Here is a 24,696-nt window from a genome sequence, read left to right on the forward strand (position 1 = left end):
AGTCATGTTAAAAGAAGATTGGGAGTTTGGGTTGTGTATTTCAGTTCTAGCATCTTTGTTAAAACTTCCGGAGGTCTTTTAGTAATTCAAAAGAAGTTTGTGTCAGCAGCTTAGGATTGCTACGCAGAATCTGGTATTGTTTGAGCTGATTTGACTTTGGGGTATATTAATTATATATCCCTAGTTTTGATACCCAATAAATATCCGGTATGCAACAATAAATATACTCTTATCATTTAATAACCTTATCCATTTAAAAATAGATTACCTTAATATCCTCACTTATATAATACTTTTTTTTCTTCAAAATAAATAAAAAAATTTCTCGACAAATTCACCGCCGCCACCACCACCATTCCACCACCACTAGCACCACCATAAATCCACCACCACCATCACCACCAACACTCAACCACAATTCCATCACCACCGCTCAAGGACCACCACCTACCAACCACCACCACCACCACCATCACCGCCAGTTCACCACCGTCGCTGCCTCTGCCGCCACCGCCACCACCCTGCCACCGCTGGTTGTATCAACAGCCAAAGTTGATCTCAAAACAAAATCAGGAGAAAAAAAATTATAGTGTCAACAACCGAAGTTGATCCCTAAAATATGGTGTCAACAATCGAAGTTAATCCCAAAACAAAAATCAGATTTTTTTTTATAACAATATGGTGTTAGCAACTAAACTTGATCCCAAAAACAAAAATATATATATATATATATCTATATATATATATATATATATATATATATGGTGTCAACAACAGAAATTGATCCCAAAAGCAAAAAATCAGAAAATAAGAGAAAAAAAAATGGTGTCAACAACCGAAGTTGATCCCCAAAATATGGTATCAACAACCGAAGTTGATCCCCAAACAAAAATCAGAAAATAAAATAAATAAATAATATATTGTCAACAACCGAAATTGATCCCAAAAATTAAAAATTCAGAAAATCTTCAGATTATTTATGGTATCAACAACCAAAATTGATCCTAAAGTATGGTATCAACAACCATAGTTGACCCCAAAATCTAGTGTCAACAATCAAAGTTGATCCCAAAAATTGATGTAATAAAATTAATGAATCTGACGTAAATCGAACACGCATCTTCTGGCGTGGAGTCAGTTGTGATACCATTACACCAAAGATTCCAGTTCCTTTAAATATACATACCATGATGTTTTCACAGTTCAAGTGTAAAATAAATAAAATTAATTGTCATTTACTATCCTTTTCACCAAGGTTTAAAGCCAAGGACACGTGACAACTAAGTTGTAAAATTGTAAGCAGTAGTCCAAAATCACAACTTCCACATTCTGTTAGCTAGTGGTTTGTTTTTCTGGGATATATGTCAAATGACCAATCGAAGTCACATAAGTCCAGACTACAACAAACATCAAGCATCTTAATTAGTAAAGAATGTCATACGCACATTATTAGACAAACAAAACTAAAGGGGTATGTTCTATTATATTTGATTAAGTAAATTTCTTAGTGTAAGCGGGATGATGTGAAAAAGTAATTAATATGTTTTAAATAATTGGATTTTGTAATAGAAAATTTAGTAATACCTCAACGAACAACAACTGAATCTAGTTGATGGCGGAAATGCAGAGAGGAGAACAGAGGATCCTCTTAACTAACTATTTATGTTCAGATGTATATGAATGACGCGGCTCCTCAAGGAGCTGAGATAGTTGGTGCCTATCAACAACAGCCAAAACATAAGTTAAAAGAGGAATATCAATGAAATTGAACCTAGTTGTTAAAGCCAAGGACATGTGACAACTATATAATCTAATAGTTCTTCAGCAACCATATCCTGATCATACCTATTTATTTTTGCATCATTATATACGACTTGTGATCATGCAAAAATATAATAAAAATTAAACAATACTGATTTGTTGATTAAATAATGCCTCCTATCAAATCCAGTTCTAACCAGACAATTCAGTTCCATAGAAATTTAATCTATTCCTCGCAGTATCGCACTGTTTACGCGGAAATTGGGTCTCCGCCTCCAAATAGAAAAGGATCATAGTAGTTTTCATTTTTTTCTACTCTTGCTTAGCTACATCTCTGAAATTCAACTAGATCAAGCTAAGAACATATGCTAATAGTCTCAAGATCACCTGTACTAGGGAATTTCCAATGATCTTCCTCTAAAAATCAACAACCTTGCACTCACTATTGAGAAATACTTGTGAATAATATCATGATCCAGTCAATCACTGAGTCTACCACTAGGATACCACTTTTCAGAAAACATGTTTGGTATCTTCACCATTTCTAAGGATACTAAAAACCATACCAAACCAAATCACCCACCTGAGATAAAAAAGACAATACATAGATTTGAGATTGAGCTTCATTACCGTGAGTCAGAAAATCAAATTCCACCACCTACACTTCTTCTTTCGCCTATTCCATCGCCACCACAGAAACACTTCATGTTCATGTATCACAACAACAATAACAACTTGAGATCCATCTTCTTTATCAGTAAAAAACAAAATTAAATCAATATTCAAAATAATCAAACAACTTTCGAAACAAATATAGTGAAGATGATAGTATGATTTAGCAAAATTAGTTTCAAAACCCTACAAAAATAGAAATTACACGAAATCACAAACTCATTTATGTTGTTTACCTTTCACCGAATCTTCTACGTTGCATGTTGTTGAAGGTTAGAAATCTGGATCTTCAAAATCGACTTTTTAAACCTAATTTTTCTGATGTTTTTGAAGACAAAGGGAAGAACAAAATCAAAATCGAACCAGAAAATTGAATTCTGAGATCGAATATGGGATATGAATCTGAATCAACAGGTACATCTGATTTTTGGGGTTATCGATTGATTCATTAATTTATTTGCAGTTGCGGAGGTGATGGCGGAGGAGGTGTTCCTAAATCTATCTGCGGCAGAGGTGATGACGGAGGAGGTGGTAGTGCTGGTGGTGGCTGTCGTTGGAGAGAGTGAGAGAATTTGGTTTTCAAAAGAAAAATGAATATGATTGATTTAATCGACAGTGTACTGTGCAGGGAGGGTAAATATGGAAAGAACAAAAAATATTAATGGATCTAAACGGGCTTATATTTGGAGAGGATATATTTATAGTATGATAAGGGTTTCCGTGAATTACCATTTTGGGTTAAAGTATTGTTTAAGTTATGTTAAATATTAGTGATGCACTGGATTTGTTTGGTAAAAGGTCCGACTTTAATTGTTTCTTGAGTAATCCCGTTTATCGATCTTTTTCCTTCATCAGATTACTTATGTCTAGATATCCATCTGATTCAAGGTATCTCAAAGATGAGCTAGATATCCATCTGATTCAAGGTATCTCAAAGATGAGCAGGAAGTACTATAGACGACCTTGGTGATGATTGCTTTACAACAAAGGATGCTGAGACAAAGCATGGACAAAACGTAAAGCTTTGAGAGTTTGGTTGTGAAAGACTTGAAGGTGTCATGACTATATGATACCTTTTGCTGCACTGATACGAAGAAAGTCACACACAAGGTACACGACTTGATTTTCAACCTCAAACTTGACTTCCTTTCAAGATGGCCTGTAGATTCAAATATAACTTGTACATTAGATAACTCTGCCATAAGTAACATTAAGTTTCGCATTAGAACTAAATTGATGATCAAAGCAACCACTGTCTTGTATTCAAGAGGTTTTACAAATTTCTGGAAGGGAGAATGATTAAAAAAGAACTAGTAGACATGTTAACGATATTATCATGTAGTGCCGATGATGTTGGGATAACTTGCTTACGGAACTCATTGAACCAAGAATATGAGTTTTTGTCTCTAACAATTTTTCTATCAGTAGGGTTTAGAAAGATATCATAAAGTTTGTTTCACTACTCGCAAATACTAAGTTCATTGACGTTGGTGAGAAAGTTACTCAATATCTAACGGAGCTCCCATAGGGTATACAAGAAATATATCGGCATTACATTTTTTATTGGCTGCAGTTATGATGTTTGAAAATAGGTTTTCATGACCACACTTGCAGTCGAACTACTATGTTTGAAATTTCATGCAGTAGTAGTTATGAACGTTTAACTCGATGGTTATACATTAGTTCAACTATTATCTGATTTCAACAAATCTTCCAAGAGGGAACCACTGTGGTTGCCAACTCATTGTTCAGTTTCCATGTAGAATTTTAGGAACCTTCAAAGAAAGCGTGTGATACCCTTAGACCTCACAGCTTATAAGCTATTTATGTGATTAGGCCTCAGCACTAGTAGGTAAGCATTTTCATGAGCACCTAAAAGGAAGAGCACAGTTAGATTAGACGAGACCTAGGTTGGTGATTATAAAGATTACTAAAGACTTTACCTTGCATAGATTGCTAAAGACTTATTTATTGCTGTTTGAAAAAGACATCTTTTTTTTTCTAGAGAAGTTGTGGTCCTTTTGAATAGGGGATACTCTCCACTACTTTGGCATTTGGCTTTAGCTTTCGGTCTTGACCCTTGACTTGTGTGGTATACTGTTTACCCCATGCTATAGGGTCTTGACTCTTTACTTGGCTCTCATCTTTTTCATTCAATCTTGATTACATTCTGCTAGTTAACTATAGCTGATCATAATTATCTTCTTCTTGATATTATACTACTTAATCTTCTTCTTGATATCATAATTATCAATCTAGTATGGCTTATGATGGAATTATTACTAATGTTGTAACTGAGCTCTTGGAGGTGTTGGCTCCAGCCATAACTCAAAACATTAATCTGGCTTGGGGTTTCAAAAATGAACTGAAAAAACTTGAAAAGACCTTGGTGAAGATTCAAGCAGTAATGGAGGAAGCTGAGAAACAACAAATAACGGATAAGTCTGTGAGAGAATGGTTGAAAGATCTCAGAGACATAGCTTACGACGTTGATGATGCTTTGGATGATTTCTCATATCAAATCATGCGTAAAGATCAAATCAAAGGCTTGGAAAAGAAGTTACGTGATTGCTTTTCAATATCTTTCAATAATCCACTTATATTTCGTTTGAAGACCGCTAGCAAAATCAAAGATATCAATAGAAGGTTAGAAGATATTCTTAAGAATAAAATTATGTTTCAGTTCCCAAATAGTACTACTACTGCTTGCTGTCTAAGTACTGAAGATATCCGAGAGACCATGAGTTTTGTTGACGATCCATCAAAATTCATTGGGAGGGATGATGATATGTTAAGAATTGTAGAACTTTTGACAGGCACATCATCTCATTCTGAAAAGCTCCCTGTTGTATTCATAGTTGGTATGGAGGGGACTGGGGAAAACCACCCTGGCTCAATTTGTCTGTAAACATGAGTCCGTCCTTAGCTGTTTTGAGCAAATTATTTGGGTCTGCGTATCTGAAAACTTCGATGTCAAAAACATTGTAAAAGAAATTATTGATCAGGTCATAACTGGATGTAATAAAAAGTGTGATAATTCATCAAGCATACAGGTGATGGTTCGTGAACTACATGCCAATCTGAGTGGCAAGAAGTTCTTGCTAGTATTGGATGATCTCTGGCACGAAGATAAAGACAGGTGGGAGACGCTTACAAGTGTGTTAACAGTCGGCGCTGATGGAAGCAAGATCTTAGTCACCACTCGTAAAGATCAAGTTGTATCAACGGTCCATTGGGACAATTAGTCCCTACTATTTGCAACGACTAACGGTTGATGAATGTTGGTCTATCATCAAGAAAAAAGCATTTGCTGCTGGTGGTGCGAAAGAGACTTCGAGAGTGGTTGAAATTGGAAAAGATATAGCGATAAAATGTGGTGGTTTACCACTTGTTGCAAGAACTCTTGGAAGTCTTATGCACACAAAGAGTACAGTAGGAGGCTGGGAGTCGATCAAAGCAAATGAGGTTTTCAAGATGCCAGAAAGTCAAAGTAAAATCATACTGATATTGAAGCTCAGTTATGATAATTTATCAATGCAATTAAGGCGATGTTTTTCCTATTGTTGTGTGTTTCCTAAGGATTCTGAAATTTCAAGAAATACTTTGATCTATCTATGGATGGCTGAAGGATTGCTTAAAAAATCTGGCGAAGGAAATAAAAATACAATGGAGAATACTGGAAATGAATGTTTCAACCATTTGTTGCAGAGCTCGTTTTTACAAGATGTAAAAAAGGATAACCATGGAGAAATAGAGACATTTAAGATGCATGATCTAATACATGATCTTGCAAGTACAATGATTGAGAATCACGAATGCTCAGTATGGAAGACAAGTGAGTTGGAGTATAATTCAAAAGCTTGTCGTATACAGGTGGCTTTTGATGCAGGAAATCTCTCCACTGTTCCAAAAGTCATTGGATAATGCACCGAAGTTACGCACAATTATTGCCGTTCAAGGATACTGCCGTGATATTCAAGTTGAGATGTTCTTAGCTAATAGGCACTTGCGGGTTTTATACGTGATGTTTGGCTCCAATATCCAAAAGTGCCTAGCTTCTGTTGGGTGCAATAATCAAAAACAAAGAAAAATCAAATAAGCAAAAGTTATTGATACTTAGCTCCTTTATAATGGAAGTGATTGCTTTGACGAAACGAACAAGCTCCCCGTATCTCCGCAACAGCAACAAGGAAAAACTTTGGAAAATAGAGTGAGTCACGTGTTCAACACGCTGTCCTTAAGACATTAGCGCCCGACTACACTCAAGAGTGATGCTATAGCCCTCACAGGACGGATATCTCCAGGATAAAACACCCTAATACACCTACTACTAGCATATGTAGTAGATGCTCAACTTGAGCTTGGCAACTCCGAAAAAACCGTTAAGGAAAATCGCGAATGCTTAAAAACCGCTATAAAATATTTTCCCTTAGGGGTCCCTCTAAAATATAGAGCAACCCCTTTCCCATAGATTTTACAAAAGTAGTGAATTTCTTTATATAATTGACAAATACAACTTAAGAAGAAAAACTCCCGATGTGGGACTAAAAGGTTTATATAGTTTCTTAAAACTACTAAAAATTGGAAACTCCACGATGTGGGACTAAAAAGTTTCATTCACAAAATAAAACAATAAATTATAATTTTTTATTAAAACTTTAAAAAATTATTTTTTTATTAATCGTTTTCCAACAATCCCCCACATGAATGAAAACTCAATAAAACATGAAAACACAGATAGATCTTGGTAAATAAACATCCCAACCTCACGATCCAAACAGACTGATCGTGCAAGTGTTGAAATCATACTAGTCATTTCTACGTCCTCTCCCTCACACAAAAGTGTGTTGACCCCAGGGTCATACTATGGATTGCATAAATCATAATAGTATTGAGAGCTTTCATCTTTAATTCTCACATGGTGAGACTATAGGTATCTTTCACCAAAGTGAAAAAGCATGAACTAGTGAACCCTTAGTGACCTTTAGGTCCTAAGTTCCAGTAATACCAAAACCATCAAAATGAAAATCACATAAAAAACGCAGGAAATACCATTTTAGGCAGAGGTGTCCATGAGGTCTTGAACCTTTGCTTAGTGAGATATTACCAGAATTACTTGCTAGAGACAGTGAACTATGTCTTGAACTGCTAGCATTTGATGTAATTCGTGATAACAACCACGGGTGATATCTCCAAGATTGCTGCCAAGCTCGTGCCGTTTTGTCCGTTTTGGCCCTGGACGTATCCTGTTTCTCAGAATGCTCTAGAGAATCAGCTCATATTCTCACAGGAAGCGACCCACTTCCTCATTCAGATAGGTGAGTTTCCATAAAGAGTGTTACTGCTACACCCCACTTCAATCTTAAATTGAAACTATAGAACTCATTAAGACTTATTAAAAAGTCATCCTCCACATGCAGTCACACTATCACGTCTACACCATAGGGAAGGGACAGAGAATGAAAATCTCTGATAGTGTTTACCTTTACCCACCACAAATTAGTTGTCTCATTCGAAACCTTGATCATGGGATCTCCAGTCAGCAAGGTTGAGTATCCTTCATGGCAAGTTTAATATATGAGCTTAAGCCCCAACCCCCTCGATGCATTTTTAACTATCTCTTTGTACAAACCTTTCGTCAAAGATTGCGCGATATTCTCCTTGGACTTTATCCAATCAATGGAAATAACGCCGATTGAGATTAGTTATTTCTTAGCTTTAACTATTATAGCTTGGCTAACACAATGTATAGATATAGCTGGCACAGGCCTATGCCAAAGAGGAATGTCTTCTAAAAATCATCTTAGGCACTCGGCCCCCTCTCATGCTTTATCTAACGCAATACTCTCAGATTCCATAATGAATTGAGCGATATGTTTGTTTGGAAATCTTCCAACAACAAACCCACATGTTAGAGTGAAACCATATCCACTCGTAGACTTAGACTCCTCTGAGTCAACTATCCAGTTTGCATCATAAAGTCCCAAGGACAACAAGATACCTTTCATAAATCAAAAGAGTATTTTAGGTACCATAATACTCTACTCAGTGCATCTGAATTCTCTTGCTCTGGACTACAATTATATCCACTTAACTTACTCACAATATAGGCAATGTCTGGACTCTTACAGTTCATTAAATTCATCAGACATCCTATAACTTTTGAGTATTCAAGTTAAGATACTCCACTACCCTTATTTTTCTTGAGACTACAAGAATAATCGTACGAAGTACAAGCAGGTTTACAATCAGACTGATTGTATCTCTTAAGCACAACTCAACATAATGAGAACGACTAAGACTTATAAATGTTTGATTATCTTCTAATCCTCATCCCTAAGATTACATCAAAAGGGCCCAAGTCTTTCAAGTCAATGTTCTCATTCAGTGCATGTTTTTAGTGGAATTGATCACATCTATGTTTGTATCAAGCATATCATCAACATACAAGCATACAATTACACAGACATCCTTAACAAGTTACTTGTAGACATACTTGTCAGATTCATTAATTTAAATCCACTATCCATTATCACATGATTAAATTTTCCATGTCACTGTTTACGTGCTTATTTGAAAACCATACAAAGATTTTTCAAATTACAAACTTTGTATTCACAACCTTTCACTACAAAGTCTTCAGGTTGATCTATGTAAATTTCTTTACCTAATTCACGGTTTTAGAAAAAGCTGTCTTAACATCCATCTGATGTATCTCTACGTTCTTTATGGCAGCAATAACAATTAGTATCTCAACGGAAGTAATTTCCGTCACAATTGAATTAGAATCAAGGAAATCTACACCTTCTTTTAGTTTATAGCCTTTAGCTACCAACTTAGCTTAATTTTTTCCACAGTTTCATCTACCTATCGTTTCCTCTTAAAGACTCATTTACATCCCATGGTCTTACAACCTGGAGGTAAACTAGCAAGCTCCCAAGTCTGGTTCCAACGGACTGAGTCCATTTCACTAAATGAAGCTTCTTACCAGAATGGGGTTTCAGTAGATATTAAGGCTTCTTTACAAGTCTGTGGCTCAGACTAAGCTAGGCATGTTATGAAGTCGGTTTCATAAGAAGTCTCAAGTCTAATTATTTTACTTCTCTTAGGCTCAACATCAACTTCATCTTCCTTTAAAATAAGTTCTGACTATTTGAAGATAAATCTAGGGGATCAACAACACATCTCTAATGAGGTACAGGTTTAGAATAAACATGTTCAAAGAACTCAGCATCCCTAGATTCCGTAATAATATTCACACCAATGTCAGAAAAAATCAGAACACACAACCAAAAATCTATTTGTAGAAGTATACTCAATATACCCTATACGAAAACACAATCAACATTTTTGGTTTCAATCTAGTTCTTTTAGGAAGAGGAATTACAATCTTAGTCAAACGCCCCCACACTTTGACACATTCATAAGAAGGTCATCTACCGTTCCATAAACCATATGGAGTTTCATCTGATTCTTAAAAGGGTACTTTATTCAGGATATACTAGTTAAGAGGACTGCCTCCCCCCACAAGGCCGCAGGTAATCCTGAACTAATCAACATGGAAATTATCATCTCCTTAAGGATACGGTTGTTATGTTCAAGGCTTCTAATTGGTTTCCAACTTCAAGTTTATACATCTTAAGGCTTCTAAGGCGTCATCCTTATCCTAAGCAAGTATACAAGATAGTACCTCGTACAATCATCTACGGAAGTTATAACCATCTTTTACCACAGTGGTTTTGGGTTGAACTCATGTCAACTAGGCCTAACTGAATTAATTCTAAAGGCTTAGAATTACTCTGAACATTTGTGCTAAAAGATTTTATAGCATATTTTGATTCTTCACAGATTTCACTTTTGTGTTCAAAATCCAAACTAAATTTGGGTACGAAGCCTATGCTAGCCAGTTAAGCATTGACTTATAAGTTTACGGTTCCAAGTCTACCACGTAAAACAATCAATCACACAAAGATATCACAAGAATCAACTACGTTCATATCATCAATTTTTCCGTTAAGCTTATATAGACCCAAAGTCCTATAACTCTTGCTTAAAAAATCACTGCCTAGTTACAACAAGTTTTCCAGATTCAATTAAGATCTTAAATATTTTTCCATCTACAACAGAACAAGATACAAGATTTTCGCATATGCTCGGAACATGAAAACTTCATTCAATGTGAGAATATTACAGATATGAGCTTCTGCTCGACCTTTTCCTTTTATGCAACCTCTATTGCATATGAGTTACTCAATAAGAGTTTCTCGACATCCCCTATCCTATGATAGGAGGTGAACATGTCTCTGTTTCAACAAACATTCTTGGTGGCTCCAGAGTCCACCTACTGGTCTATCACATTGGTTATTAAAATAACTTCCGACATCATGCCACCAAACTCGTTCTAGTTTGTTTCAACTAAATTAGCATTAACTTTCTACTTATTAAGGTTTTTATGTTGTCTACAATTTACTGCCGCGTGGCCAAAATTTTTACAAACATAACACTCACCCTTAACTAAAGTAATTCCGGATTCAGGTTTACGAAATATACATTTATCATGAAGACCATGCTTAGAGTTGCGTTCGATGTTCTCACCTTTGCCATCTTTGGAAGATTTGTTTCCAACCACATGCGGCTATTAGCCATGTCCCTCGGAGATGACACCTTTGTTCACAAATCACAATTCCAAATCAGAAAGTAAAATATGAGTTTTGAAGATAACATCTATATATACAAACTTCGTTTGAATCAGCGTTTCAAAAAACTCATGGTTACCCCACAAAAATTAATTTAGTTAACAACAATTTTCTGCTCGTCAGAATTTTTCAGAAACGTTTTTCTGTTTTGTAAAATATCAAAAAAATACTTTTACAACTCTAAACATTCTGAAATTTTACGCGGGTAACTATCAGAATGTCTACTACGTTGTGTCCAAAGGGTTCATCGAAATTCCTTCTAGATTAAAAGATAAAATTGAAACTCTACATCTGACCAGAAATTCGTTTTTGTTTTTCACTCCACAATTAACATCCATGATTCACAAACCAATCAATCGTTTTCGATTATTACAAATGATAATGTCTTAAGATTGTTGGGTGCAATAATCAAAAACAAAGAAAAATCAAATAAGCAAAAGTTATTGATACTTAGCTCCTTTATAATGGAAGTGATTGCTTTGACGAAACGAACAAGCTCCCCGTATCTCCGCAACAGCAACAAGGCAAAACTTTGGAAAATAGAGTGAGTCACGTGTTCAACACGCTGTCCTTAAGACATTAGCGCCCGACTACACTCAAGAGTGATGCTATAGCCCTCACAGGACGGATATCTCCAGGATAAAACACCCTAATACACCTACTACTAGCATATGTAGTAGATGCTCAACTTGAGCTTGGCAACTCCGAAAAAACCGTTAAGGAAAATCGCGAATGCTTAAAAACCGCTATAAAATATTTTCCCTTAGGGGTCCCTCTAAAATATAGAGCAACCCCTTTCCCATAGATTTTACAAAAGTAGTGAATTTCTTTATATAATTGACAAATACAACTTAAGAAGAAAAACTCCCGATGTGGGACTAAAAGGTTTATATAGTTTCTTAAAACTACTAAAAATTGGAAACTCCACGATGTGGGACTAAAAAGTTTCATTCACAAAATAAAACAATAAATTATAATTTTTTATTAAAACTTTAAAAAATTATTTTTTTATTAATCGTTTTCCAACAGCTTCAGTTTCTAAGTTGAGACATCTAAGATACCTTAACCTTTCAGGCCTGGAAAAAACTCTGATTCTTGATCTGTCTGATAATCAAGCCATCACTTCTCTTTATAGTTTGCAAACATTGGTGCTACAGCATTCCATCAAGAAACTTCCTGAAGACATTTTTCATTAAAAAATTTAAGGCATCTTGATCTATGTCCTAATAGTCAACTTGAAGGACTACCTGAGTCTGTCACTAGTCTTACTAACTTGCAGTCGTTGAATCTCAATTTATGTGGGTTGAAATGCTTACCAAGAGGAATAGGAGGCTTGAAACTTTTAAAATGTCTAAATCTCTCTGAAACTAAGATTAAGGCATTACCCGAGTCCATCACAGATTGCTGCCATTTGGAAATGCTGGATCTTCATGGAAATAGGTCCATCGAAGCCCTTCCAAGAAATATTGGTGATTTGAAAAGTCTAAGGTGCCTTGATATGTCTGACACAGCTACCTGACTCTATAACTGGTCTGGATAATTTGAGTGTGTTGATACTTAACTGTTGTTGTAGTCTTGAAGAAATACAGCTAGGCTTTGGAGTTTTAGGTAAACTAACATTCCTTGATTTCTCTCACACTCGAATCAATGAGTTACCAGAGTCATGTAATAACGACCTCTATAGTTTGGAGACATTGACTATAGGTGTTTCTAAACAAGTCAAGAATTGGGTGAATCTGAAACATCTCATATCAGGGGGATCGCCTACACTAAGAGGTATAGGACGCCTTACTAATCTTCAAACCCTATCAAGATATTCCGTGAGGCAGCACACTGGTGATGATGATGATGGTATTGCAGATTTGGGAGAACTCAATCTCCTTGAAGGGAAATTGGAAATTGTGAACTTACAAAATTTGAAAGGTGGAACAGAAGAAGCCCGGCGAGGGAATCTAAAACTGAATCAAAACATTCGCCAGTTGGTGCTACATTGGTCAAATAGATATCTCAAAGAAGTAACTGAGGCAGAGGTAGAGGTGGTGACTGACGAGGATGTGTTGACTGGTCAAATCATTGAGCTAGGTGAAGATGTGTTGACTGATGAAGTCACTGGCGCAGAGGTAGAGGTGTTGCATGATGGAGTCATTAGGGCAGTGGAAGAGGTGTTGAGTGATCAAGTGGTGTTGGAAGGTCTCCAACCTCATCCTAATTTGAGAGAGTTGGTTATTGAAAATTTCTTAGGTAAGAAGCTACCATCATGGTTGACAAGTAATGGTGTTTCATTGTCACTGCCATTGCCATGTTTGGTGGGCATCGAGCTTAAACATTGTTTAAGATGTGAACAGGTTTTAGGACTTGGCCTCCTTCCGTGTTTAAAAATCTCATTCTATGGGAAATGAAAAATCTGAAAGAATGGATTGAGCCATCGCCACCAGCAACAACTACACTTCCGCAAGGAACTTGTTTTTACCCTTGTCTTGAGGAAGTGGAAATTAGTCTCTGTCAAAACTTGAGAGTGATGCCATCTTCGATGTTTCCTTCTCTAAAGAAGTTGGTTGTTCAGGTCAGCAACGTCACAGGGCTGTGCTCGTTGCTGCGAAAAAACTTAATCTCTCTCACCAACGTTAAGATTGGTAACATTCCGGGGCTTGAGTTTCTACCAGTACAGATTCTGCAACCTGGTCTGGAACTGTTAAAGGTTGAAGGATGCCCTGAATTTCAAGGTTTTCTTTTGAATAAAGTGGAGTGCAACTTCTACTTTAGTCGAATGACTTACCTTCGTAAAGTGGTGATTCATCATTCAGAAAAATGGAAGCCTTTAAAAGATTTTCAATACCTACCTAACCTGGAGGAACTGGAGCTTTGTTGTAATAGTGTTTATGATGATTCATCTTCAGCCTCTGCCTCAACACCAGAATCAACATCATCACCAGCAGAAAATGAAGAAGCAGAGGGTATTCAACACCTCATCTCCCTTCGTAACTTGAAAATTCATGGATGGTCCAATTTTCGTTCTCTGCCTCACCAACTTCAATACCTCACAAATCTAAGGGAGTTGAAAATTAAGAATTGTGATGGTTTGGTGGAGTTGCCAGAGTGGCTTGGAAACTTTTCATCACTTGAAGAATTGTACATTGTAGGGTGCAAGAATCTGATGCAACTGCCTTCTAAGGAAACCATGCAAACACTCACTTCACTTGAAGAACTATCTGTGTATGTTTGCCCTCTATTGGAGGAAAGCTGTGCAGACATAGAAGGTGAAGAGTTTCAAAAGATATCTCATATCAAAACCATGCAAGTATTTAAGTAGTTTTTTTTCATATTCTATACGCTTGGTCCATAGTGATACGCTTATATATTCTATAACCTTATGACTGCCTTCTCAATGATGGTATCAGTACATAAATAGCAGCAGACATGTTTTACCTCTACCTACCATTGCCTTCTGATGATGATATGTTTTTATTTCAGCTTTGGCTTGGGTGGATGATATGAGGTGTGAGTATCGTCATTCATGGATTTGCTATTTATGTACGTCTAGATGGTCTGCAGTGTTGTTTATGCTACGTCCTCATTTGCAACATCAAAACCATTGGAATTGGTGGCATTCTATACTTACATGGACCGTGTAGTCAGTGTCATCGCATCTCAGGTGAATTTCGAGATTTACTAAATCGAATATAAACTTCACCGTACATTGACAACAGAATGGTACTGGTAGATATCAACCTAATTGATTCACTTTCCTCTAAAAATCCAATAACCAGTTTTTAATTTACTTTGTATCCGATTCTTCATATAATTTCAGGCTGTTACTGAAGCTGCTAACATTGGGTGGATTTTATAGTTGGGCCGTTGAACTTTTATCTTGGAACAATTGGAGATCCACATTCATATCCTCCTGCCTAGGAAATTTCTTCTTAGTGTTTTTTTGTGGCTGAAATATAACAACATTTATTATTTTACTTGATTCATTTTTTGGTTTCGATATGCATCTCTCTTTCATTTTCCCGGTCTCTCATCAAACAAAAACACCGCTTATCCTATCGCCTATTTCTTTTCGATACAAATTTGAATCTCTTTAAGCCAGGTTTACGCATACTCAAATTTTCATATTTCGGTGGATTTTAAAATAAAAATATTTAACCGGATCTTCATAACAATTAAAAAACAATGATAATCTTTCTTGTAAAAGGAGAAGGAGACAGAAAATAAAATAGGGAGAAAAGAGAGTGATTCTTATTCATATTATATGGATAGAAGACTTGGTGTCCAAGATATGTAAACCCTAAACTTAGACGTGAAGGGCATCCTAGTAAATAAACTTAGTTTATAACACTCCCCATGATGACCACTGTGGCTAAGTCATTACAAATATACCAGGAAAACTCAAATGAGAAAAACCTGAAATTGCATAAGCATGTAAAGACTCGAAATAGTGTTGGACACGCAAATGTTGCCTCATTAAAACCTTGACAAGGAAAAACCCAGTGGGACAAAACCTTGACTAAGGAAAAAGAGTACAACGCGATAAAGTTCGGTGAATGCACCTTAATTTGATGATGGCGCTCCCCCTGATAAATACTTCGGTCAAATCTTGGCGTGCAAATCTTTGAGTCGAGACTTTCCAATTTGAAGAACGAAATTCTTGAATGCAGAAGACTATTGTGCTTTCATGAAGATGTCGGATAGTTGATGAAATCTTCTTTTGTGTTGCACAAGCAGTATTGTCTTTGATTAATACTTTGCGGAGTCTATATTCTTCTTCAACACATTGAGAACTTATGTCGTGGATTGCTAGCTTCCCGAGATGATTTGCAGAAGTTGTTGATGTAGTTTCTTCAACATAGATCCAAGATGTAAATAAATTACCATAAGTGAACAAAACTGAATTTGTGGTCATACCTTATGTGGATCGTAATGGCATCCAAATTAATAAGGTCTTGTCATTTTGATTTGGCCTAACAAAATGACCTAGTTAATGGTGGAAATCCACCAAATAACCGAAATTATACAACTGCCCCTTGGATGACCACCATGTTGAGTTAAATTGCCGCACTAAAAACCTTGCCAGTAAAACCCAATGGAGGAAAAACAAATTGGACGAAGGAAAAAGAGCACAAATATCAACATTTTAAATAGAAAAAAATTAAATATGTCAACAAGATGTTGCCTCGTTAAAACCTTGCCAGGAAAACCACATAGGATAAAATCTGAAACGAAGGAAAAAGAGTACAACTTTTGACGTAAATGTGGATGCGAACCAAACTATATGAGTTTTTGAAAAGGCAAGCATCAAAAATAATAACTCTAGTCTATCTCAAAGACGAGTTTAAGCTAGCATAATTCTAACTGCAGATTTAAGAAAGAAAGAAGAAAAAAAATAGAATTTATGCTGCTAAAGCATGGATTTTTTGTGTCTTTAAGGACCCTTCAAGAGACCTATAAAGTTGATATCTTCAACTGATTAATCCGGATTTTTGGTTTTGTACCAAATTTCTAAAAAAATACTTAAAGGATTGTTAAACCTGATAATTGAGTCAGGTGGCTGCCAGAATATAATTTTAATCCGACAAGGATAACAAATACGAATATGGTCTCTGGATACATACGAGTCATTCAAAGACTACCACGCCAAATGCATCATATAAAGAGAACAATTATTAAACCAATCCCGGGATTTAAGAAAAAAAATAAAACCCTCAAATCGCTTTTACAACGAAAATGTTCCTCATATTAAGACGCAATATCATTACACCAACCTGTAATTAATAGGCTTGGCATGTTTAAGGTGTTAAGTTCGGATCCAAAATTGCATCAATCGAGAAATTAATCCAACCTAATTGGATTGTATACCAACCAATCACATATGTCGATATTCCTCTACAGAGTTCGGGGTTCACAACCACCATCATTTATTATTTCAAAAGATAATACAAATGAATATTCGACAAATTTATAGCTTAGTGCGATCCCACATAATTCCCAAATGTATGCATACTTTGAAAAATTCAAAATTTAATGGTACCAGCGCCCACAAGCGTTATAATCTCCTATTGTTCAAATCAGGAGATATGAATTTTGAGAATGTGAATCATATTACCATACACTCTGTTGGCGCATATTTGTAGCCTATATAAAAATGGTACATGCTAGATGTGATTGGATTTTCCTTTTCAAATGGCATAAGATTATTGGAAAGCTAAATGAGATTTTTCACGCCTATTTAATGGAGGCCTTTTTTCAATTTGATCATGATGGGAGAGAAGTGATATAACCTTTAAGTTAATTAATGTCAACCTCTAATAGCATATAGTCTACCCTGATTCTGGCGGAAATTGTCATCTCATATACAAAAACAAGTTTCGTAGAGTATTATTCGATTAAATCAAGGACATATACTCATAATAATGTCTGGAATTTAACAATACCAGTTGGACTGTAGATAATGACTTCAAAAGTCATAAAAAAAAAGTCCTTAAAAGTTGTAGTTTGCTTGACATACAAATTTAAAATCAACCATGGATTCGTTGGTTAGAGCAAGAAAAATATAAATCTCCAATGACCTAGAGGGCCGACGAGATATTCATTCACCTAAGAAAGAAATTATAGACACTTTATTTCATTCAAAGAAATTAATATTGAGATCAATATAGTCACTACAAGGACTAATTAATGATTTAGGCTAACAAGTCGGGTGCACCCATTGATCTTTTGTATCGTACTGTGTTCCAACTACGAGTGGAGCAATTTCATTTTTTTTGGAGATTTACCATAAGGAAAAGAAAAAGAAAAAAAAAATGCCCAATTTCCCTCAAGAATGCAACAATTTCTCGTTTAGTTGGTGTTTGCAATTGTTAATTTCACGATACGATACTTTATCCCTTTAGGATCTATAGGGAAAAACCAAATCAATTGGCTTATATGATTCTTTTTTTAAGAAAATAAAGAGATCATTTTCGTTATTAAGGAATCCATGATTTTCCCGTAAGAATTGGAAATCAATGGTTTATTAGTAGAAAAATAAAACCATAATCGGTAATGGTTTGTTTAAACGATTATCGTCAAACTACGAGAAAAAAATAGTGGCTAAAATTTCTTAGAAAGCCAATTTTAACATCTCCTTCCGCATAATTGATGGAGAAAACCAATATGGTTGGTGTATACGATACATCAAAATTGCATCGACAAAAAGAAAAAGAAATGTCGACTTAGTCATCAGATAGGGAAAATCCACTTCGTGGTTGATATATGGTTTCTTATAAAAAAAAATCGAAAACATATGGATAAATCACATGATCCTTGTCTACCAGACAAAGATATCAAATTAAATTGACCATAGGTTTTTCAACCATGCATGTAATTATTTACCATAAAGATAATTAAATTGCGATGACACCAATTTTGGTGATTACAATTTCATTAAAGGAATAGAAGTTGTAAACCATCTTTTGATGGATTTATTTTTTTCTTTCTCTAGAGAAAAGATTAGAGAAGAACATAAAATCCAGTGGTAGAGTTGACCATCCGCAACACATAAATAAGTACCATGGATCAACCAATGGATTTTAGTTGAGCAAAACATAAAAAATCTTCGAGAATAACCAAAATTGTATGAGATCCATCCCAAAAAAAATATACCCCATCATGTGCATAGAAAGAAAATGGCATCAGTAAAACCAGATAAAATAGTTATGAAGAATCTGAATATACTGGTGAAAAAAGAAAAAGACTTAGATTATCCATAGTGTTTTAGCAAGAATCCTATTATTGGGGCTTTGAGGGGGTGTGACTTTGGGGGCTTAAAATGCTATGTGGAGACTAAATGGTATAGGGGGAGATCAAATTTATGTGAAAGTTCAAAAACACCCTCATTCATTTTCATTTAAGACACTTCTACCCTTCCATTAACTGATTAATCTAATCCAAAAAAAAAAAAACTGAAAATCATTAATTGAAAAAAAACTGAAATTCATTCATTAAAGAAAAAACCCTCCTATTCATTCCCTTCTTCTTCTCTGCCCCTTTTCTTCTCTTCTTCTTCTTCTTCTTCTTCTTCTTCTTCTTTCTTATTCTTCTTCCATTCTCCTCCATTAATCAACGATTAATCGTCGATTCAAAAAAAATTTGTCGTCGATTAAACTCCTAGTATAAAAGCATGAAAGAAAAGGAAAAATTAGGTCAGTCTTCGTTGAATCAACCTCCGATTGAAGCAGGGAAACCAACTTCAACTAAAGAAATGGTAAGTGAAAATGAAGAGGAATTTAATGAAGGAGATGCACCAGCCTCCCAGACTCCTGATATGACAGCAATAAGGTATGAATTGAAATACCCACTCATTATTTTTATTGATTATTCAGTTGGTTTCCAAAAAAATTAGGTCTGAAAAAACAGTTTCAGAATTTGATTACGGCCGGGAGTTCTTTAATTCCCAGCCGTAAATATGTATCACGGCAGGGATATGTTGGTTTCCTAGCCGTTTATATTTATCAAGGTTGGGAGATCTAAGAACTCCCAACCGTTTTCATTCTCACAGATGGGAAATTGTTGAATACCCAGCCGTAATGTAGTCGATGCGTACGAGATAGAATATTCCCATCCGCAAAGACTTAATCACGGCTGGGAATTTCCTAGCCGTATATGTCTCTGTGTTCAAATGCATGTTTCAGTGGCAGTGGTTACGTCTAGTTCTTTTCTGTCCGTAATTGGTTTTCCAAACCGTAAATAATAGTTACCTAGACGATTTTATTAGATGGCTAGGTATTCCTATCCGTAATATGAGTAAGAAATGAGAAGGAAAAAAATCCCAGCCATTATTGTTTTTACGCCTTGGTCGATAAACCAATTTCCCATCCGTTATGCTTATTGCGGCTGGGATTTTCTATTCATCCTAGACGTTTTTAAATTACGTCTTGGTCCGTTGATAATAATCCCATATGTAATTATGTTTTCGTCTGAAACTTTGTACAAATCCTAGCCGTGTTTATTTTTTCGTCTAGGTTTTGTCTAGATTTCCCAGAGTGGGCTCATCTTTATGTGGAAAATATGGATCCCGAGGCGCGAAAACATTTTAAGAAGGCGGTAAAAGACAGTTCAAAATCAGCGGAAGAGATAAATGAACAAAAATAATGAGAGAACATGGTGGTACGTATACTACTAATTATGTTTATAAATGTTTTTTTTTTTTGTTGATTAGCTATGAATAAGTGTATTTGATATGAAAAATAGGTTGAACGAGTTAATTGGATGTCCAAGAACATCACCGGTATGATTGATTCGGGAGAGAAGTTAACCATCCCTGAACTAAGCTAACTTCGGAATCGAGTCCAAGGCATAATACTCAGGAGGTTTATATCCTCAAGAAGATGGCCGATCAAGGAGAAATAAGAGGGCTAGGTCTCCTTCTTCTAGCGATGACTCCGATACTCCCCGCCGCCAGTAAGCTCCATCAAAGCAAGGAAAAAGCGGCCGAGGTGAAAAAGGAGGCCGTGCTGGAACAAGTGTTAAAGGTGGAACAAGTACTCGAGGTGGAAAAAAGGGAAGTCTTGCTGGAACAACTGCTGCTCGTGGTGGAAAAAGTCGAGGTGGAACAAGTGCTCGAGGTGGACGTGCTGGAGGTAAAAAGACTACACCTCAAGCTGGCAAAGGAACAAGAGGTAAAAAGGCTAGATTTGTAGAACAAGTTATTGAACCGGATCCAGCGGACGATTTGGATGAGTTTTTGCAAGAGTCCACGGGGGAGGACTCAAGTGAATGGCAATCTACTCGGTTTTTGTATTTTACTTCATGGATATTTTGTTAGCCTTTGACATTTTAATGTTTTTGTTGTTTGGTTAAGGATTGAGATGGATGGATTTTTATAACTTTGAATTTATGAATTAATTTTAGTCTTTCAATGTGTTTAACCTAAGAAAAATGAGGAAAAACACAACATCATTTTTTTTCCAGGCATTTTCGGCTAGGTCGCTGCTTCACAAAACCTAGATGAAAATTCCTATAAATGTTCAAAAAAGCACTTTCATATCCATAAAACGTACAACGGTTAGGAACTCCTAGCCGTGAAATGTCCAGTGGTTAGGAAACCCGTCCGTGTCATGTTCACGGTTGGGAAAAACCTAGCCGTTGTTTGATCTAAATTCTCTGAACTACAACGAGTCATGTTTACGGCTAGATATCAAAGCCGTGTCAAAATCGCGGTTTGGAATTATATTCGTAAATATATTTACGTCTTGGTCGACCTAGACAATTCCCAACCGTTATACTCTGCACGGTTCGGAAACCCATCCGTCAGGGATTACGGTTGGGACATTCCTAGACGTGTAGTACTCTGGTAAACCAAAAAAAAAGGCTCCTAGAAACGGCTACATATCCAAGCCGTTATTGCTTTCACGGACAGGAATCCCAGACGTTATTCTGGCTAAAAGTAAAAAATCAGAATTACGGCCAGGAATCCCAACCGTAACTCTGGCAGACCACCAACTCTGCAGGTCATACATAATTACGGCTTGGTATACCTAGCATTTCCTAGCCATAATTCGCTATAATTTAACTTGTACCACTTCAAATAGGCTAGTTTTTTGAATTTTGAAAAATAGATCCGTTTGAAGACTAATCTATAGAAGGTTCTAGCTGTTCAACCACCTATTTAAACTTGAAATAACTCCATCTCCATATAACCACCCATTCAAAATCAAAATCACACCTACAAACTCTACTAAAACTCCTACAAACTCAATCCAATGTACTCAAAGGATAAACCCGACTTTACTTTGGATAAAAACTTATCTCTTTGCCAAAATTTTGTGCTATGCTATCCAAAGAAGGGAGAAGAAAGAAGGAATGGTGGTGTACCAAATCAATCTTATTGGAAAAAGATTTTTGAAATTTTTTGTAGTGAAACAGGTAACACTAACAACTGCGATGGGATTGAATTGTATCTAAGATTCTCAAAAATACGCAAAAAAGTGGAAGAGTATATGGCTTTACTTCGTATGTGCAAGCAACTTCGACTTAGAGGTGAGACTGATGAAGAAGTCGTAGCTCAAGATAACAAGGAATGGAGAAAATGGAAAGGTTATAATTTCAACTTCGAAGCTCAAATGACCATCATTAAAGATTTCTTGATACATCGGAAGGGATGTTATTAAAATCAACTTTGTAATCGGGATATATTAAGCATGTAATGAGTTTTATTGTGGTCTAGTTAATGAAAGTATCAGTAATTTTCAATCGTATTAAGAATTCATGTTGAATCAAAAAATTTCTCAACTTTCAAATCTAATTACGACCGGGAAAGTTTGTAAACCCAGCCGTTTTACAGACTCAGGTAATTTAGGGAAGAATAACGACCAGAAGTTCGTAAATTCCCGTCCGTTATTTCAAATCACGGCTGAGAGTTCCTAATATCCCAGCCGTTTTACATTATTACGGCTGGGAAATCCTAATATCCCAACCGTTATGCTGGGTGTCGGCCGGGTCTACTAGTTTTTCCCAGCCGTAACAACAAAAATTCCATATTTTTTTTCTTCAGATTTTCGACGGATTTGAACTGATAAAATTGATGTTGGGAGTTGATTATAAGGTTATCTTGAGTTTTTTGATGAAGGGTTTCGTCATTTCTCTTTAAAATTTGTCAAAAAAATTTCACCAAAATCACCATTTTTCCTTCTTCAAAACTCAATAAAATCAAATTTTGATTTTCAAATGATTAATGTTTTGATTAGTCTAATCGATTCACTAAGACTGATTAGTTAGCTTAATCAATTTAAGTAGGACTAATCAAATGAAAGGTAGATTAGACACTAGAGAAAAATATAGATAAGGGGTTCTGATGGTTGTTATTTCAGGACTCTAGAAAACCCCCAAAAACCAATCTATTTTAAGCCCCAATAATATGATTCTTTAACAAATAGAGGAAGACTTGGTGGCCACGTGCAAAATATGTTTCAAAGCTTAAAGCCTTGCATCACCGCTTCATAGTCGTAAACCATAGTTTTGATACGGTAATCCGTCCAAAGATTATACATGCAAAAGAGACAAAACAACAAAATTAATGTTGAAATAAATTGATGTACATAAACCAACCAATAAGTTGGTTATCCAAAAAATAAGTACGAGGATCAATATGCGGAGAAATAAATAAATAGATACACCACCCGATTGTTTGAAATCCCAATAATATCGACAAAATTTATGAAGTTGCTTTTCTTTTTATCCAGCTTGTGCACGCCATAGAGGGAATACAAATCGTTTAGCTTAATTGGTAGAGCTACGTTGCTGATAACGTCTTGTAAAAGGAGAAGGAGATAGAAAATAGGGAGAAAAGAGAGAATGATTCTTATTCATTGGTGTATATAATACAATGTTTAAGCCTCCATTTATATAGATAGAAGACTTGGTGTCCAAGATATGTAAACCCTAAACTTAGACACGAAAGGCATCTTAGTAAATAAACTTGGTTTATAACAATCTTTTCATTAATTTGGAAAGAATTTTCACTCATTTTCAACAGAAAAGAGTACAATTTCCCTCTGATATACGTTGGGGCCTATGCTCGGAAAAGGAGATCTTGGTGGTTTGATTTTGAATGATTCTACATCCACCGCGAGCTACGCACCGTGGACAATCCCGCGTAACTCAGCCTCGTTGGGCTGCTCGAGAGTTTAGTATGGGCGGTCTGCTAGGATTGGATGAGCCTCACCATGACTGAGTCACATAAAACTATTTGCAATTCCCAGCTCAGGATGGATTATTTTCGTCTTTTTTTTTTTGATACCGAACTGGATTTATTGATTTAATCATAATGAGAGTTTTGATCTTGGGCTAAAAGATCACAAAGTTCATTCCCAAAATTGTCAAACTTAATCAAATCAGTAGCTGAAACTCGAACTCTTTTTGCTATGGAGTTAGTTACTTTATTATCATCTCTAGGAACAAAAGTAAAATTTCAGGAACTGAAAAGAGAACTTAAATGTTTAATCTCTCTAACTAAGTTTCTGTTTTCCCAATGAGCTACCCATGGGTCTTCTGTAACAGCTTTTATTACTACTTGAGCATCAGACTCAACTTGTATATCATCCAGGTTCATCTCTTTAGCCCATAAAAGAGCATCTCATACAGCTAGACACTCTCCTTGCTCTGGATTCAGGACTCCATGTTTGAAACTCCCTCTGATCCCATCGCAGTTTCCTGCATGATCACGTAAAACAACACCAGTGCCATTTTGATTAATATCATAATCGAAAGAAGTGTCAACATTAAATTTAGCAATGCCTTGTGCAGGTGGTAACCAATTAGACTTGGCATTGTAAGTATTGTACGGACCACAAATTAAAATTTCATGCAAATGAGCACTTAAATGATACTGTATCCTATTGGCTGTAGAAATAGGGTTTAGATTAACTCCCTGGAATATCTTCTCACACATGTCTTTCCATATGATCCAAGCACCAATCATACAGGTGAATAACAATCGTTCACTAATGTCAAAATTACTTCCATTAAACTAGCTTAATACCCATTCAGAGACACTCCCACAGTTAGCTTTAACATCTATGTCTATATTAAT

General features: G+C 35.9%; 2 protein-coding genes and 1 long non-coding RNA gene across 5 annotated transcripts; 2 read left to right on the forward strand and 1 right to left on the reverse strand.

The window, feature by feature from the left end:
- Positions 1-210: 210 nt before the first annotated feature.
- LOC113334450 lies at positions 211-3,084 on the reverse strand. 3 transcript variants are annotated; one of them, XR_003352806.1, is made up of 4 exons: positions 2,670-3,084; positions 2,392-2,462; positions 1,585-1,717; positions 211-557 (listed from the first exon to the last, which is right to left on the reverse strand). It is a non-coding gene; the product is annotated as an uncharacterized LOC113334450 (long non-coding RNA). The 3 variants fall into 3 exon arrangements; XR_003352805.1 differs by having other exon boundaries at positions 211-530; positions 2,670-3,083; XR_003352807.1 differs by lacking the exon at positions 211-557 and adding an exon at positions 892-1,397.
- A 1,609-nt stretch (positions 3,085-4,693) lies between these two features.
- On the forward strand, positions 4,694-6,357 carry LOC113334567 (putative disease resistance protein RGA4). The gene is made up of 3 exons (XM_026580795.1): positions 4,694-5,281; positions 5,439-5,648; positions 5,731-6,357. The coding sequence occupies exons 1-3, from the start codon at positions 4,694-4,696 to the stop codon at positions 6,355-6,357; spliced, it is 1,425 nt and encodes a 474-aa protein (XP_026436580.1).
- A 6,189-nt stretch (positions 6,358-12,546) lies between these two features.
- On the forward strand, positions 12,547-14,976 carry LOC113334568 (putative disease resistance protein RGA4). Its single transcript, XM_026580796.1, has 5 exons — positions 12,547-12,617; positions 12,703-13,370; positions 13,475-14,427; positions 14,671-14,781; positions 14,938-14,976. The coding sequence occupies exons 1-5, from the start codon at positions 12,547-12,549 to the stop codon at positions 14,974-14,976; spliced, it is 1,842 nt and encodes a 613-aa protein (XP_026436581.1).
- The last annotated feature ends 9,720 nt before the right edge of the window (positions 14,977-24,696 follow it).

The sequence above is a fragment of the Papaver somniferum genome, unplaced genomic scaffold (genome assembly GCF_003573695.1).
Source record: "Papaver somniferum cultivar HN1 unplaced genomic scaffold, ASM357369v1 unplaced-scaffold_137, whole genome shotgun sequence".
NCBI classification, from domain to species: Eukaryota; Viridiplantae; Streptophyta; class Magnoliopsida; order Ranunculales; family Papaveraceae; genus Papaver; species Papaver somniferum.

Excerpts from the sequence above, each read along its gene's own strand:
- LOC113334567 (XM_026580795.1), top strand. The coding sequence starts at position 4,694 with ATGGCTTATGATGGAATTATTACTAATGTTGTAACTGAGCTCTTGGAG. Across the intron at positions 5,282-5,438 it reads ATTCTGAAAAGCTCCCTGTT|GTCATAACTGGATGTAATAA; the intron begins GTATTCATAGTT and ends ATTATTGATCAG. Across the intron at positions 5,649-5,730 it reads TCACCACTCGTAAAGATCAA|AAAAAAGCATTTGCTGCTGG; the intron begins GTTGTATCAACG and ends TCTATCATCAAG.
- LOC113334568 (XM_026580796.1), top strand. The coding sequence starts at position 12,547 with ATGCTGGATCTTCATGGAAATAGGTCCATCGAAGCCCTTCCAAGAAAT. Across the intron at positions 12,618-12,702 it reads GGTGATTTGAAAAGTCTAAG|TCTTGAAGAAATACAGCTAG; the intron begins GTGCCTTGATAT and ends CTGTTGTTGTAG. Across the intron at positions 14,428-14,670 it reads CTCATATCAAAACCATGCAA|ATGGTCTGCAGTGTTGTTTA; the intron begins GTATTTAAGTAG and ends ATGTACGTCTAG.